The sequence below is a fragment of the Phyllostomus hastatus genome, unplaced genomic scaffold, assembly GCF_019186645.2.
Source record: "Phyllostomus hastatus isolate PE091 unplaced genomic scaffold, TTU_PhHast_1.1 phas_scaffold_442, whole genome shotgun sequence".
Lineage (NCBI taxonomy): Eukaryota > Metazoa > Chordata > Mammalia > Chiroptera > Phyllostomidae > Phyllostomus > Phyllostomus hastatus.
The window spans coordinates 5,646,721-5,661,004 of NW_025334030.1; the positions used below are offsets into that span (position 1 = coordinate 5,646,721).

At 49.6% G+C, this 14,284-nt stretch overlaps 1 protein-coding gene across 4 annotated transcripts in view; it reads left to right on the forward strand.

The window, feature by feature from the left end:
* ABCA3 (ATP binding cassette subfamily A member 3) overlaps positions 1-14,284 on the forward strand; it is a 51,305-nt gene that overhangs the window by 23,547 nt on the left and 13,474 nt on the right. For all 4 annotated transcript variants that reach the window (XM_045820730.1, XM_045820731.1, XM_045820732.1 and 1 more), the window contains 10 exons: positions 3,651-3,832; positions 5,722-5,862; positions 6,383-6,512; positions 6,689-6,843; positions 7,119-7,274; positions 7,507-7,717; positions 8,685-8,835; positions 10,795-10,893; positions 11,780-11,966; positions 12,727-13,030. In XM_045820730.1, the coding sequence (XP_045676686.1) occupies positions 3,651-3,832; positions 5,722-5,862; positions 6,383-6,512; positions 6,689-6,843; positions 7,119-7,274; positions 7,507-7,717; positions 8,685-8,835; positions 10,795-10,893; positions 11,780-11,966; positions 12,727-13,030 (1,716 nt within the window). The remainder of the gene's footprint in view (positions 1-3,650; positions 3,833-5,721; positions 5,863-6,382; positions 6,513-6,688; positions 6,844-7,118; positions 7,275-7,506; positions 7,718-8,684; positions 8,836-10,794; positions 10,894-11,779; positions 11,967-12,726; positions 13,031-14,284) is intronic.

Genomic DNA, 14,284 nt, shown 5'->3' on the forward strand with positions numbered 1-14,284 from the left:
TCTTGCTTGCTCTGGTCCCAAGAGGAGGATCCCCGTGAGTTGCTGCAAGGCTGGTGCTGTGCTAGTATCGTATCCCTGCTGTTCTGGCTCCACTAGCAGGAGGTGAAATGCAATCTCCCTTCCACACAACTGACCTGTGTGCATTTTAAGACCAGCTGGGCCCTGCCCTGCCCAGATATTTTCTCTCTCAGGCTGAGTGCTCTTTTTTCTTGCAACCATGCAATCACTAGTTGTTTTAGCTTCCATTTTGGGTCGGGGGCAGGTCTATGTAAAGAGACAGGTGGGTAGTCTCAGGAACCTACAGTGTAGCTTTAAAAAAAAAGTCCTCACCCAAGGATGCTTATTGATTTTAGAGAGAGAGAAAGGGAGAGAGAGAAACATCAATGTGAGAGAGAAACATTGATCAGTTGCCTCCCACATGCTCACCAACTGAGGATTGAACACACAACCTAGGTACGTGCCCTGACCACGAATCGAACTCGCACCCTTTCTGGTGTATGGGACAATGCTCCAACCAACTGAGCCGCCCTGCCAGGGCCAGTGTAGCTTTATCTTATTTTTTTTCAGTGTGACTTTAGCTTTACTCAGAACTTTTTTCTTCAGGTGGCAGTGTCTTCTAGCACTTTAGTTTTTGTTTTTAATATATTTTATTGATTATGCTACTACAGTTGTCCCATTTCCCCGCCTTCACTCCCCTCCACCCTGCACACCCTCTCCCACCCACATTCTCCCCCTTTAGTTCATGTCCATGTGCCATAAGTTCTTCAGCTTCTACATTTCCCATATTCTTACTATTCTTACCCTCCCCTGTCTATTTTCTACCTACCATCTATGCTCCTTATTCTTTGTACCTTTTCCCCGCTCTCCTCCTCCCACTCCCCTGTTGCTAACCCTCCATGTGATCTCCATTTGTGTGATTCTATTCCTGTTCTAGTTGATTGCTTAGTTTGTTTTTGTTTTAGCTGTGGTTGTTAATAATAGTGAGTTTGCTGTCATTTTACTATACTTGTTTTTTATCTTCTTTTTCTTAGATAAGTCCCTTTAACGTTTCATAAAATAAGGGTTTAGTGATGATGAACTCCTTTAACTTGACCTTATCTGGGAAGCACTTTATCTGCCCTTCCATTCTAATTGAAAGCTTTGCTGGGTAGAGCAATCTTGGATGTAGGTCCTTGCCTTTCATGACTTGGAATACTTCTTTCCAGCCCCTTCTTGCCTGTAAGGTCTCTTTTGAGAAATCAGCTGACAGTCTGATGGGAGCTCCTTTGTAGGTTACTGTCCCTTTATCTCTTGCTGCTTCTAGGATTCTCTCCTTCATTTTAATCTTGAGTAATGTAATTATGATGTGCCTTGGTGTGTTCCTCCTTGGGTCCAACTTCTTTGGGACTCTCTGAGCTTCCTGGACTTCCTGGAAGTCTATTTCCTTTGCCAGATTGGGGAAGTTCTCCTTTATTATTTGTTCAAATAAGTTTTCCACTTGTTGCTCTTCTTCTTCCCCTTCTGGTACCCCTATGATTTGGATATTGGAACATTTAAAGATGTCCTGGAGGTTCCTAAGCCTCTCCTCATTTTTTTGAATTCTTATTTCATCATTCTTTTCTGTTTGGTTGTTTCTTTCTTCCTTCTGGTCCACACTATTGATTTGAGTCCTAGTTTCCTTCCTATCACCATTGGTTCCCTGTGCATTTTCCTTCATTTCTCTTATCGTAGCCTTCATTTTTTCATCTAATTTGCAACCGAATTCAACCAATTCTATGAGCATCCTGATCACCAGTGCTTTGAACTGTGCATCTGATAAGTTGGCTGTCTCTTGGTCGCTTAAAAGTGTTGGCTCTGGAGCTTTGATTTGTACTTCCATTTGAGCCATTTTTTTTAATCTGGTCGCACCTGTTACACATGAGAGGCGGAGCCTTAGGTGTTCTCCAGGGTGGGGCAACCCATTGCTGGATTGTGACGTTGTATGTGGGGGCGGGGTCCGAGAGGAAATAATGGCGCTTGTTCCTCTCTCTATTGGATTTCAGTCCTCAGTCCCTTCTGCCGCCTCCTCCAAGCTAACTGGGCCTATCTGCTGCTAATTCCCATGTGGGTGGGCTTGTGTATGTTATAGGACCCCGTGGGTCTCTCCAATGCACTCTCCTGTGATGCTGGGAGTCTCTCCCTGTGCCTCAACCCCCACAAGTGTTTTCAATTAGTGTCCTGAGGTTCTATTTCCCAGCGCTGGGATCCTGGATTGCTCGGTCTGTCTCACTGCCTAATTTTGCCTGTCTATCTGCGTGTGAATGTGGCCCAGACAGCCGGGCACCTTGCATGTAGTGCCTTGCTTCACAGTTGCCACCTCGCTGGGTCTGCCAGCCGCCTGTACTCTTACGCTCTGGATGCCTTACGTGCCCAGGATGCGTTATGTATTTGGTGCCACCGATTTTTGTGCCACGACTCCTTTCCGTCTGGCTGCCCGACTCCACCCCTCCTACTGGTCTGGATGAATGTGTCTATTTTAACTCCTTGGTTGTTTGACTTCCATACAGTTCAATTTTCTGTCAATATGGTTGTTATCTTGTTTCTAAATTGTTGCTGACCTTATTTTGGTTGTGGGAGGATGCACAGTGTATCTACCTATGCCTTCATTTTGGCCGGAAGTCTCTAGTTGTTGTTGTTTTTAAGAACCCATCTTTATTTACTTATTTTTAGATTTTATGTATTTCTTTTTAGAGAGAGGGGAAGGGAAGGAGAAAGAGAGAGAGAGAGAACCATCAATGTGTGGTTGCCTCTCCTGTGACCCCTACTGGGGACCTGGCCTGCAACCCAGACATGTACCCTACACTGGGAATTAGACCAGTGACCCTTTGGTTCATAGGCCAGTGCTCAGTCCACTGAGCCACACCAGCTAGGGCCTAACACTTTAATTTTAAACATATGTGTTTCCATGTTTAGTAGTGTGTGGCACAATGTGGATTGTTTAATGCAGAGTTACTTCCAGGGTTCAAATGCTTTTTAAAAAGCCAGTTACAAAAAAAGAATCTAACTATATAATACCTCTTATTTATCAAAATTCTATACTGAATTTTCTTAAAACCGACAAAATTTTGGTTATTTCAAAGTGAACATTGATCAAGGCCAGAGAGCAGCCATTTTCATCAGGGATCTCAAGCCAACAGAAGGTCACCTGGCCACACAGAATCCCTGAGCATCATTTGGACTGTGCTTTTGCAAAACAAAGAGAAGACAAAACACTATGAGCACTACTTAATAGATCTTTCTATGTGTCAAAGTATTTTTTCCACTCTTAAAAAGATTTACATGGAATACACACTCTCCCATTGTTGGGCTGACCCCAAATCACATGTGTGTGCATGCACATGCATGTATGTGTATGTGTGTTGTGTATGTGGATATGTGTTTACACATATATGTGTCACAAATCAAGCGTGAGTCCATCTAGCCCGTTAATGAGTTTTGCTGGTTCTATAACATCGATTTTGTAACCTAGTCTTATGCTCGAGACCTGGAGAGAGGCATCGGAGTCTCTGTAGAAGCCGGAAGGGTGAGGTCACGCTGACTTCGCAGTGATGCAGCACATGTGCTGTTGTGGCAGCGGGCGGGTGGGGGCGCTGCTGGTCCATTTCGGGCCCATTTCCTGGTGTGTCCTCCAGGCACAGGTGTCCAATGGCAAGATCTCCTGAGTCCCGTGAACGTGGATGATGACTTCTCCTTTGGGCAAGTGCTGGGCATGCTGCTGTTTGACTCGGTCTTATATGGCCTGGTGACCTGGTATGTGGAGGCCATCTTCCCAGGGCAGTTCGGTGTGCCACAGCCCTGGTACTTCTTCATCATGGTGAGTCCGGATGCCCCTGTGCCTGGCGGCGGGGCGGGGCGGGGCGGTGCCATCCTGGGTGGGACAGGTGCAGGTTTCCCCAGCACTCACTCTGGGCCTTCTGTAGTTCCTAACACTCAATGCCTAGTCAGGCCAGGATACAGGACTTTACCCTGTGCTCAACTGGCGAGCAGTAGGTCCTTAAGGGCCCTGAGACCATCCCCCAACCTGACCCGAGATGGTCCCTGCTCTCCAGGGTGGGAGAGAAGGAGCTCGCACTGGCCCACCATCCACTGTACCAGCACCCCCTCACCTCCACCTCTCTTCCTTGTCATTTGTTGGGTTTTCTGCATACAAAGTAATATGGTTTCTTGTAAAAATAATTGCATTGCTGGAATATACAGTGCAGTCCCACTCCCCAGAGATGAACACTGCTGACATTTTGACATGTAGTTCTTTTGATTTTTTCTACACATAGACTATCTTCTCGCATATGTGGATGTGGATGTAACATATACACATTTGGTTTTAGAAAAAGAGGATCGTATTGTAAAAATACTTTTAGATTTTTATCTATGCATATTTATAAACTTATTTTAAATGTATCTATTTTTAATTTTTATGACTGATATAAGAGAAAGAGAGCGAAAAAACATCAGTTTGTTTTTCCACTGATTTATGCATTCATTAGTTGATTCTTGTATGTGCCCTGACTGGGGATCAAACCTGCAACCTTGGTGTATAGGGATGACACTCTAACCAACTGAGCTACCCAGCCAGGGCTAAATATACCTATATTGAAATATATGCATATTTGTGAATCAATTTCATTTTTTAATGACTGCCTAGCATTTCATGAATGTCCCACCATGAATGAGTATTTAACTCATTCCCTATTGGTGGTTAGTTAGGTTGCCACTTCAACATTCCTTATTTGATTGAGCAAGAATGTATCAAGTGTCCAGTACATATTGATCAAATCTAAAATGCCACTGATTCTTCAAGGCACCATTACTTTATCACTAAGAAAGAAAAACACGGTTAAGCTGTAGCATTCCATGACTCCTAAGGCACAGTCTGATTTCATAATCGCTCAAAATGTGCAAAATGTGTGGCTCAAAACCATACCTTTCATGGTGTGCCAGAACTATTCCAGACACTGGAAATGCACCGGGAGCATAGTTATGGGTTAAACAAATTCTCCCCTCCATGGCTTACCTCTGCAGGAATTCTCCCAGGGCCCTGCTCTCACCTCTCCTGTGGCCCTGCCCACACCCTCTGTTACCTGTGCCTATGGGCCACTCCTCAGGGTGGCAAGTGTGTACGGTTTGTGTTTATAGTCTTTCCCCTGACACAGCCTGTCCCTGTGATGGCCAGACAGAGGGTGGAGGGCCATCACAGGGGATTGGACAGTCATCCTCTAGACAGGGTGGGGCGAGGCTCCCTCACAGCAGAGGGAGGCCTGGTCCTTCGGCTCCTCCTGCTCGGAGAGCTCACAAGCTCCGTGTATGTGAATAAGGGTGCAGCTGGGGTGTGGAGACACTGCCTCCTTCATTTTCTACCCTGATATCACTCCGGACTGGAACATTCGATAACCTGTCTGTATTCGATGTCAGTGTTTGCTTTTCCTTTGGGTCGCATCTGAGTCAATATGATACGACAATAAGCCTATGAGCTGCTGTCAGGCTGTGTGTCAGATCAGGAAGCAGAGACTGAGTGCTTCCTAGGAGCAGAGGGTGAGGCGCGGGAGCTCTAAGCTGTGTCTCCTCTACAGCAGTCGTGTGCGAGGGTGGGCCGAGGGCTGGGAGCTGTGTATGTTTAGCATGTTGGTTAGTTGTTGCTCCACTTGTCACAAACACGATAACCTGACACGAATGAGCCATCTGAGACCTATGCGATTTCCATCCCAGCCCTCTTACTGGTGCGTACGCCCAAGGAGAGTTTTAGGGAAAGAAGAAGATGATGATCCTGAGAAAGCCCTCAGAACAGAGTACTTCGAAGCTGAGCCGGAGGACCTGGTGGCTGGGATCAAGATCAAGCACATATCCAAGGTGTCACACTATGTGGGGACAGGCAGGGAAGGGGGACTTCGGAATACAGGTGGTAAGACCTGCTGCCTTGCCATGGCTCTCTCCAAGCTGGTGACTGTTCCCTGACCAGCTCTCCCAGGCCCCGGTCACCAGTCAGACTCTGCTCCCAGGGCCCAGTGTAGAGACTCAGGGTTGAGTCAGTGACATGTGCCGCTGCCCAGACTTAACCTCTCAGCAGCTTTGCCGTGAACACTTGCCATGCTGGCAGCACAGTGATGCCTCAGCCTCACAGGCCTGTGATGCCAGGACCAGGGATGTCGGGGACCTGCTGGGGCTGGAGGGGGCAGAGAACAACAGAAGGCTGTGTGGCCTCCAGTCAGCACTCGGTCTGAAACTTCCCACCTCTCTACCTGCTGACTGGTGGTGCTGGGCGTGGGCCCCTCTGCAACCCTCAGTGGTTATCCCAGAAGAGAGTGGGAGGGGCCTGCAGAGCAAATTCCTGAAGGCCTGAAGTCCAGGGTGGCCTCTGCCTTTCCTACAGGTGTTCAGAGTGGGGAACAAGGACAGGGCAGCCGTCAGAGACCTGAACCTGAACCTGTATGAGGGGCAGATTACTGTCCTACTCGGCCACAATGGTGCGGGAAAGACCACCACCCTCTCCATGCTCACAGGTGAGGGGCCACGTGGCCACCATGGCAGGAGCAGGGTGAGCGGCAAACCCACTCACAGGCGGGTCCTCGGGGAAATTGAAGCAAAACTGCATGGATGTGGCAAGGCCATCACACCTCGTGCTGACTGGCAGGATGTTCAACTGAACCTAAGCCTTTGGTCTTCTCCTTGGCCGTAGGTCTTTTTCCCCCGACCAGTGGGCGGGCATATATCAATGGGTACGAAATTTCACAAGATATGGTTCAGATCCGTAGGAGCCTGGGCCTGTGCCCACAGCACGACGTCCTGTTTGACAACCTGACAGTTACAGAGCACCTGTATTTCTATGCTCAGGTGAGCTGGCAGGGGGTGGGATTCAGAGCTTCTTTGTCATGCTTGCTTCTTAGAGTGCTTGGGTTCCTGAGGCAGCCAGCTGAGCCCTAGCCTCCCAGCAAACCAAAACTTGCTCCTAGGACCCCTCCCATATACCTGGAGTGGGGAAAGTGGGAGGGAAGTCAGGACTTGGAGGCCAGCGCACGAAAGGATAAGACAACGCCAAGACTAAGTGGCTCACTGGATGGCCCCACTGGGAGCCCCCCACCAGACCTCTGTGCCCCCTGCCGTTTCAGCTGAAAGGCCTGTCCCACCAGAAGTGTCCTGAAGAAATCAAACAGATGCTACACATCCTCAATCTGGAGGACAAGCGGGACTCCCGGTGCAGGTTCCTGAGCGGGGGCATGAAGCGCAAGCTGTCCATCGGCATCGCCCTCATAGCGGGCTCCAAGGTATAGGGCAGCAGGGTCCAGAGGTGTTGCCCTCTAACTCCCACTTGGCCTGGGATGGCTGCTGACTCTGCAGCCATGGAATTTGGCCCTGGGCACCCTGGACAGGCCGTCTGGTGAGGACAGTACTGCTGCATCTTTGTGGAACTCGAGCTACACAGGGCCAGTGGTACAGCCAGCCTGGGCCCGGAATGCAACTCTGCCATTTTCACAAGGCCGTTCCTCTGCCCTGCAGGTGCTGATGCTGGATGAGCCTACTTCGGGCATGGACGCCATCTCCAGGAGGGCCATCTGGGACCTTCTTCAGCAGCAAAAAAGTGATCGTACCATACTGCTGACCACCCACTTCATGGATGAGGCTGACCTGCTTGGGGACCGCATCGCCATCATGGCCAAGGGGGAGCTGCAGTGCTGCGGGTCTTCACTGTTCCTCAAACAGAAATATGGTGAGTGGCCCAGGGCAGGAAGTGGGGTGAGCAGCCCGACCTCCATTCCCTAAGGGGCCAGCATCACTATGCAGGGTGCTGAAGAAAGTGCCCACTATTCAATTTCATAAAGGGCCCTGAGATCAGGCAGGAAGAGGCCTTCCCTAGACTTCCTGCCTGCTACCTCTGGATGGAGACCCGAGGCCCCAAGCAGAGGAGATTGGAAGAATGAAGAGGGAGGGAAGAGGAGTACATAGTCTTGATTTGATTAGAATGACAATCAGTCACGGCCAATGGAAGAGCAGTTGAGAACCAGGGCTGCCAAGAGCATCAGTGCCGTTGGAGAGGCCAGGCACGGTTGCCAGTGTTACAGCTCTCAGACCAGCAAGTGGCCTGTAACAAGGCCTAGGGCTGATGGGTCACATGTGGAATCAGGACCTCTTTGCTACGCGGGCATGGCTTCCCTTCTCAAGGGCAGCTCATGGTCCAGTATGCCAGGTCCCTTCCACGTTCTGTCAGTGGGAAGGACAAGATACCATGGAAGTTGCATACCTGCCTTCTATGGCTTCCCCTGGCCAGCACACAGCCCTGTCAGGTAGATGGTGACCCAATGTAGTCACCATCAGGCTGGTGAGGGCGAGACAGGGCAGCCTTCATCACGGGTTCCATTACTGAGGAAGCAAGGAGAACAGGCATTGGGACAGTACCTACCACACACAGCCTGTGAGCCTTGAAGTCCGAAGTGGCTTGGCTTTTACCTCCATATTATGCTCAGCACCCAAGTTTCCCAGCATCTCTTCCCAGTTAGGGAGCAGGAGGGAAGACCCTCAGGATAGCTCTGAGGAGTTCCAAGATGCATTCATTCTGGTTCAGCTGCCCCCTGCTCTCCAGCCCCTTTCCATGAGTCTGCCATGGGCATGAGCCCGAGGCCCTGGGTAGGCCAGGAGACAGGGGAGACAGCCTCATGTGGGGCTCCGCTGTGTTCCAGGTGCAGGCTACCACATGACGCTGGTAAAGGAGGCTCACTGCAACCCTGAGGGCATCTCCCGGCTGGTGCGCCACCACATCCCCAACGCCTCCCTGGAGAGCAGCGCCGGAGCAGAGCTGTCCTTCATTCTTCCCAAGGAGAGCACACACAGGTATGTGTCCCAGAGAGAAAACACAGCTACGGACCCGAGAATGGGGCCCAGTGGGCCTTAAGGACTCCTTGCTTAGAGCCACCCACCCTGTACCTGTGAAGCCCGGCCAGTGGGCATCTCTCAGGACCTGGGCCGGTGACGGCCAGTGTGTGGTGAATCTGCTTGCTATGTCTGGGATGCCAGGCCTCCCTGTGCAATGGAGCCGGGAGAGATATCGCTTGCACCTGAGAAACAGAAAGTGTCTGACTCATCAAAGGGGAGCTCAGTGCATTGGTCACTCGGAGTGAAGCATGCACAGCGACCCACCCAGAGTTCTCTGTGGAACTGTGAATTTGCACGTCTTCTTGGTCTTAGAATTGGGCCATGGACACACGCCTCATAAACACAGTGGACTGCCAGTATGGGGAGGCAAAAAAGCAAACCTGATTCACATTCTGTAACTTCGGGACATAAATCTTAAAAGTACATTTAATCTTCCTACCAGCCCAGTTGAGTACGTGTTTTGCTGTGTATAATGCGCACATTTTTGCCCAAATTTTTGAGGGAAAAATAAGGATGCACATTATATGTGGGTAGTACCTGAATTACCTTGTATCTGTTCTTGTGTTTTGTAATTATTTGTTATATAACATTTCTTATACCATAATACATTAAAAAATAAATGCTAAAATTTCTTCATAATACAAAAAAAGTAACTACATATAAATAAATAAATAAATAAATAATTGAATTAAGAAATTAAAACAAAAGATTTTTTCCCTGAAAGTTTGGGCAAAAACCATGGGTGTGCATTACACACAGCAAAATACAGTCATTTGGTTTTAATAACTGTATAGTACTCCCTGACACAAACATATCATAGTTTATACATAAAATCTACTCTATTATCACATGCTCATGGTTTTTAAAAAATCTATGCTAAAGAACATTCTTCTAGAAAACCCTTTGTCCAGATTTCCAGTGACCCCTTAGGACAGATTCCCAAAAATGGGGTAAATAGGACCAAGTTACCTTCTAGAAAGGCGGTGTGTTTGGCTTCCTCAGCAGCGGGATAAGAGAGTATCCATTTTACTCCATAGTTGCCAGGTCTGAGTAAGTTTTTTTTTAATATTTGTGTATTTGATGGGTAAAAAATAGCACATACTAACTTATTTGGCATTTTGTATTTCTCCCATTCCTGCTAGCAGCAGGCTGAACACACTCGCTCTTACTGGTCTCTAAGCCTTGCTTCTTCTGGATGTTGTATGTTCATATCTCTTCCTCATTTATTAGTCAGAGTACATTATACATAGTTGACCCTTGAACAATGCGGGGGTTAAGGGCACTGACCTCCTCTGCCCCCTCGCCAACAAGGTCAAAAATCCATGTATAAATTTCAACTCCCCAAAAACTTAACTAATAGCCTACTGTTTACCAGAATCCTTACTAATAACATAGACAATTAACTCGTATTTTGTGTTATATGTATTATACACATATACTGTATTTATACAATAAAATAAGCTAGAGAAAAGAAAATGTTAACACAATCATAAGGTAGACAAAATACGTTTATAGTACTGTATGTTGCAACTTTTTACAGTTTGTTGTTGCCCAATTTTCTGGGATTTCTTTTCTCCATGCAGTTACTTTACACTGAATGGGTCTTATTTTTTTCCTTATGACTTCTTTTTAGAAATTTTTTCCTGCCCGGAAATGAAATGAATATTCACCAGTTGCTTGTGGCTGGTTTTGTGATCTCATGTAGGGGTATCCTATCAAAGAACGCCTTTGTGCTCGCAAGATGTTACATGGGGAAAAGAAAGGCAGGGAACAAAACGTGACTTTTTTTTTTGAAATGGTGTTTCAAGGAGCTCACTTCCTTTGCCCCTCCCCCATACTGCACAGAAGTGATTATTTAGGAATGAATTATCTGGGAAGTCACTGAGGAGGGACTCATCACTTGGGGCCTTTTCTCAGGTTTGAAACTCTTTTTGCTAAACTGGAGAAGAAGCAGAAGGAGCTGGGCATCGCCAGCTTCGGGGCCTCTGTCACCACCATGGAGGAAGTCTTCTTACGGTCAGTGAACATGCTTCCTTTAGTCCAGGACTCGGCCATGTGGGTGGTTTCTTAAAAGTGTGACGATAAAGCAGCCCCCTCAATTGTCATCTCTGACATGCCTCTGCCAGTGGACGTGTGCCTGGGGAAGAAGCAGTGTGGTGGGCCCAGGTGCGAGTCCTCACTCTTACTAAAGCCTACTCGAAGCCACGGAGGCTTCTGATATGCACAACAGTTTAGAAAGCGGCCATAGCTGTGCTCTGATCGTGTTGGGAGTGTGCGTGCTTCCCCTCGGGGTCCCTCACGGCAAGCAACAGGTTCCTCCCAGGTTTAGGTAGTGGTCCAGAGCTTGCCTTCGTCCATAATGAAGACGTGAAATTTAGCATTCAGACCTTCAGAACTGCCAGGTGAGCTCAATGCAATGAAACTTGTATTAGACATTTGTTGAATGCTTATTTGGCAGACATAGTGCTAAGAACTAGAAATGGAAAAATAGAATGTGAGTTAGCTGTTCTTCCTTGAGGACCCATGGCCTGGAGCAGGCAACAGAATAAGTGAACGTAAACAGTGTAGCTATCATGCCCCAAGCCCCCGCCAGGCCCTCTGGAAAGCCCTTGCTGTGAACACTGACCTCGGTCAGTCTCCCATGAGACTAGGACCCCCATGGACAGGGTTCCTGTCTGCTTGTCTCTCTCTTGGGCTTTCCTTGGCTGTAATAGCTTGTGTTCTGGAGATATTTATTGATGAATGAGCAAAGAAACAAACCAGCCAATGAAGCTGAGGCATTCCACTTGAGTGCCTCTGACAGTCGCCCTCCTTCTCCCTCTGCTTCCTTTCTCTGGGGAACAATAGCTTCCCCCTCCCTGGGGAGCCTAGTTATGACCAGGCCTTGTGTGTTTTGGTGCAGGGTCGGTAAGCTGGTAGACACCAGCATGGACATCCAGGCCATCCAGCTGCCTGCCCTGCAGTACCAGCACGAGAGGCGGGCAAGTGACTGGGCAGTAGACAGTAACCTGTGTGGAACGATGGACCCAACCGACGGCATCGGTGCCCTGATCGAGGAGGAATGCACGGCCATCAAGCTCAACACCGGGGTGAGCACTGGGGCTGGAGTGGGGTCCGTGAGGCCAGATGTGGACTTCAGGAGGATCAGTGTGCCGGGAAGTGGGCAGATTACAGCTCACACTTCCATGGGCTGGCAGGGAGAATGCAGAGCATTTTTACTGAGCATTGTAATTTCTTAATGTTCTACCTTGGCCACTCAGGAATAAGAGCAAATCTTTGCTTATGATGTTAACAGTGCTCCCTTCACCAAGATCTTAGTGTATGCTGGCATTTGATGAGGTAGAGGCAGCACTGGTCCTATTTTACAGACAGAAAACAGAGCCTGGGCCAAGGTTGGTCGCATGGCCAGCATGTGGCAGACCTCGGGGTTGGTCCCTGTGACACTCCCTACACTTAACAAGACAGTGAGGGGCTGAGGTTGGGGAATATGGGCAGCCGAGGGGTGTTTGTCTGTCTGCAAGCACAGCTGGGGTCCTCGTACCGGCAGTAGTCAGCAGCCTCGGCAGGGGACCTGTGGGATCACGGCCAGTCCGCTAATGTCCTGTGACCAGCAAACAGTGCCTGCCCTGCCTCCATGGCTGCTGGGAGACCCCCTGAGGCCCACGTCAGGACCTGCAGGGACATGCACACATGTGTCCTGCATGTCACTGACTGAGCCCTGGGAGAAGCCTAGGGTCCAGGGCACAAATGTCAGCTGGAGGCCCCAGGCCCACATGGGAACCATGCCTGCTGCTGGGCGGATGCTGGCTCCTGAGTGGCAGCCGTGTCACCTTGTCCCCTCTGCTGCAGCTCACCCTCCACTGCCAGCAGTTCCTGGCCATGTTCCTGAAGAAGGCCTCATACAGCTGGCGGGAGTGGAAGATGCTGGCAGCCCAGGTCCTGGTCCCTGTGATGTGCATCACCCTGGCCCTCCTGTCCATCAACTACTCCTCCGAGATCTTTGACGACCCCATCCTCAAGCTGACCTTGGGCGAGTATGGCAGAACCGTTGTGCCTTTCTCAGTTCCCGGGACCTCTCGTCTGGATCAGCAGTTGTCTGAGCATTTGAAGGACATGCTGCAGGTGGAGGGCCAGGAGCCCCGTGAAGTGTTGGGTAAGGGGCATGCCTGGGTCTCAGAACCCAAGCTGTGCGGTCTGAGCCCAGCTTTTCAACCGGGGCACTGCAGACTTTTGGGGTGGTCAGTTCTTCACTGCCCTGTGCACTATAGGACCCCTGCCCTCCCACCCCCACCCCGTCATGATACCTGAAAATGCCTCCAGGCATTGCCAGGCCTTCCCTGGGGGAGGAAATGATAGCACTGAGTCAGAAGAAGACACAGAAAAGCGTCCCTAGGGCTAAACTTTGACCAAGTGCTCGTTTCCTGAAGTTGTGTATTTAGAACCAAACAAAATGTGAAACTTCTGTGATCTTTATGTTGCCTTTTCTTTGTTTAATAGGCTGGTCACAGTAGGTATTAACGTGACACCGTGTTTCCCTCCATCACCCTAGAACCAAAACCATCTCGAGTCCCCCGTGGTGGCAGTCGGACACCGCCCTGAGTTCAGAGCTGGCATCGCTCTGCTTGCGTGGACTGTGCTCGAGGGTTTTCTCCTTTCACTGCTCCCCCCATACTTCGCTGCCTGGGCAGCTACTCTAAGGTTCAGCATACTGAATGGTCGCAAAATCTTGGCAGGAATCAGGTTCCTCTTTAGCTGAATGTGTAGACAGCCTAGAATGGCCTGGCACGGTGCTGGGCACTGCGCTGGCCTGGAGCTCCTGCAGCCCAAGGGTCCCTGCTCAGCTCTGCCAGTGACTGTGACCCTCACTAGCCCTATGAAACACTGGTGAGTGCCCCTCTTTGTCCACCCAAGTGGCCCCCAGCCTGGTCCCAAGGATTGTGAGGCTTTTGTGGCTCAAGGTGGGTCTGGGAGATTCAGGACGCTGCTCTGACGCCCTGGGCTGAGTCAGTCTGAAAGGTTCAATTCCTGCTCCTCATTGAGTGTGGGACCTGTCGTTTCTACCCACCTCACTACATGGTTTTATGACATTGTACTTAAAGACGCCTGACCTCTTTCTTTAGGTGATGACAAAAGGCCTTAATGCATGCCATTGTAAATATCAGTACCAAGAGTCAGCAATGTGTCCCTGTCCCCTCACTGACCCTTGGGTCCTGCAATGTAGGTGTCATCACTGTACCCATTTTACAGCTGAGTGAGAGGCAAGGCCAGAGCAGCGAGCCTGAGCACAGGGTGGAGTGGCCCGGGGACAGCGTCTGTACGTGTGCCGTGTCCTCCCGTGGCTCCCCCGGGCCTTCAGAGCTCCCCAGAGCATGGGCCATGGGGGTCAGTCATCCGCACTGCTGACTCT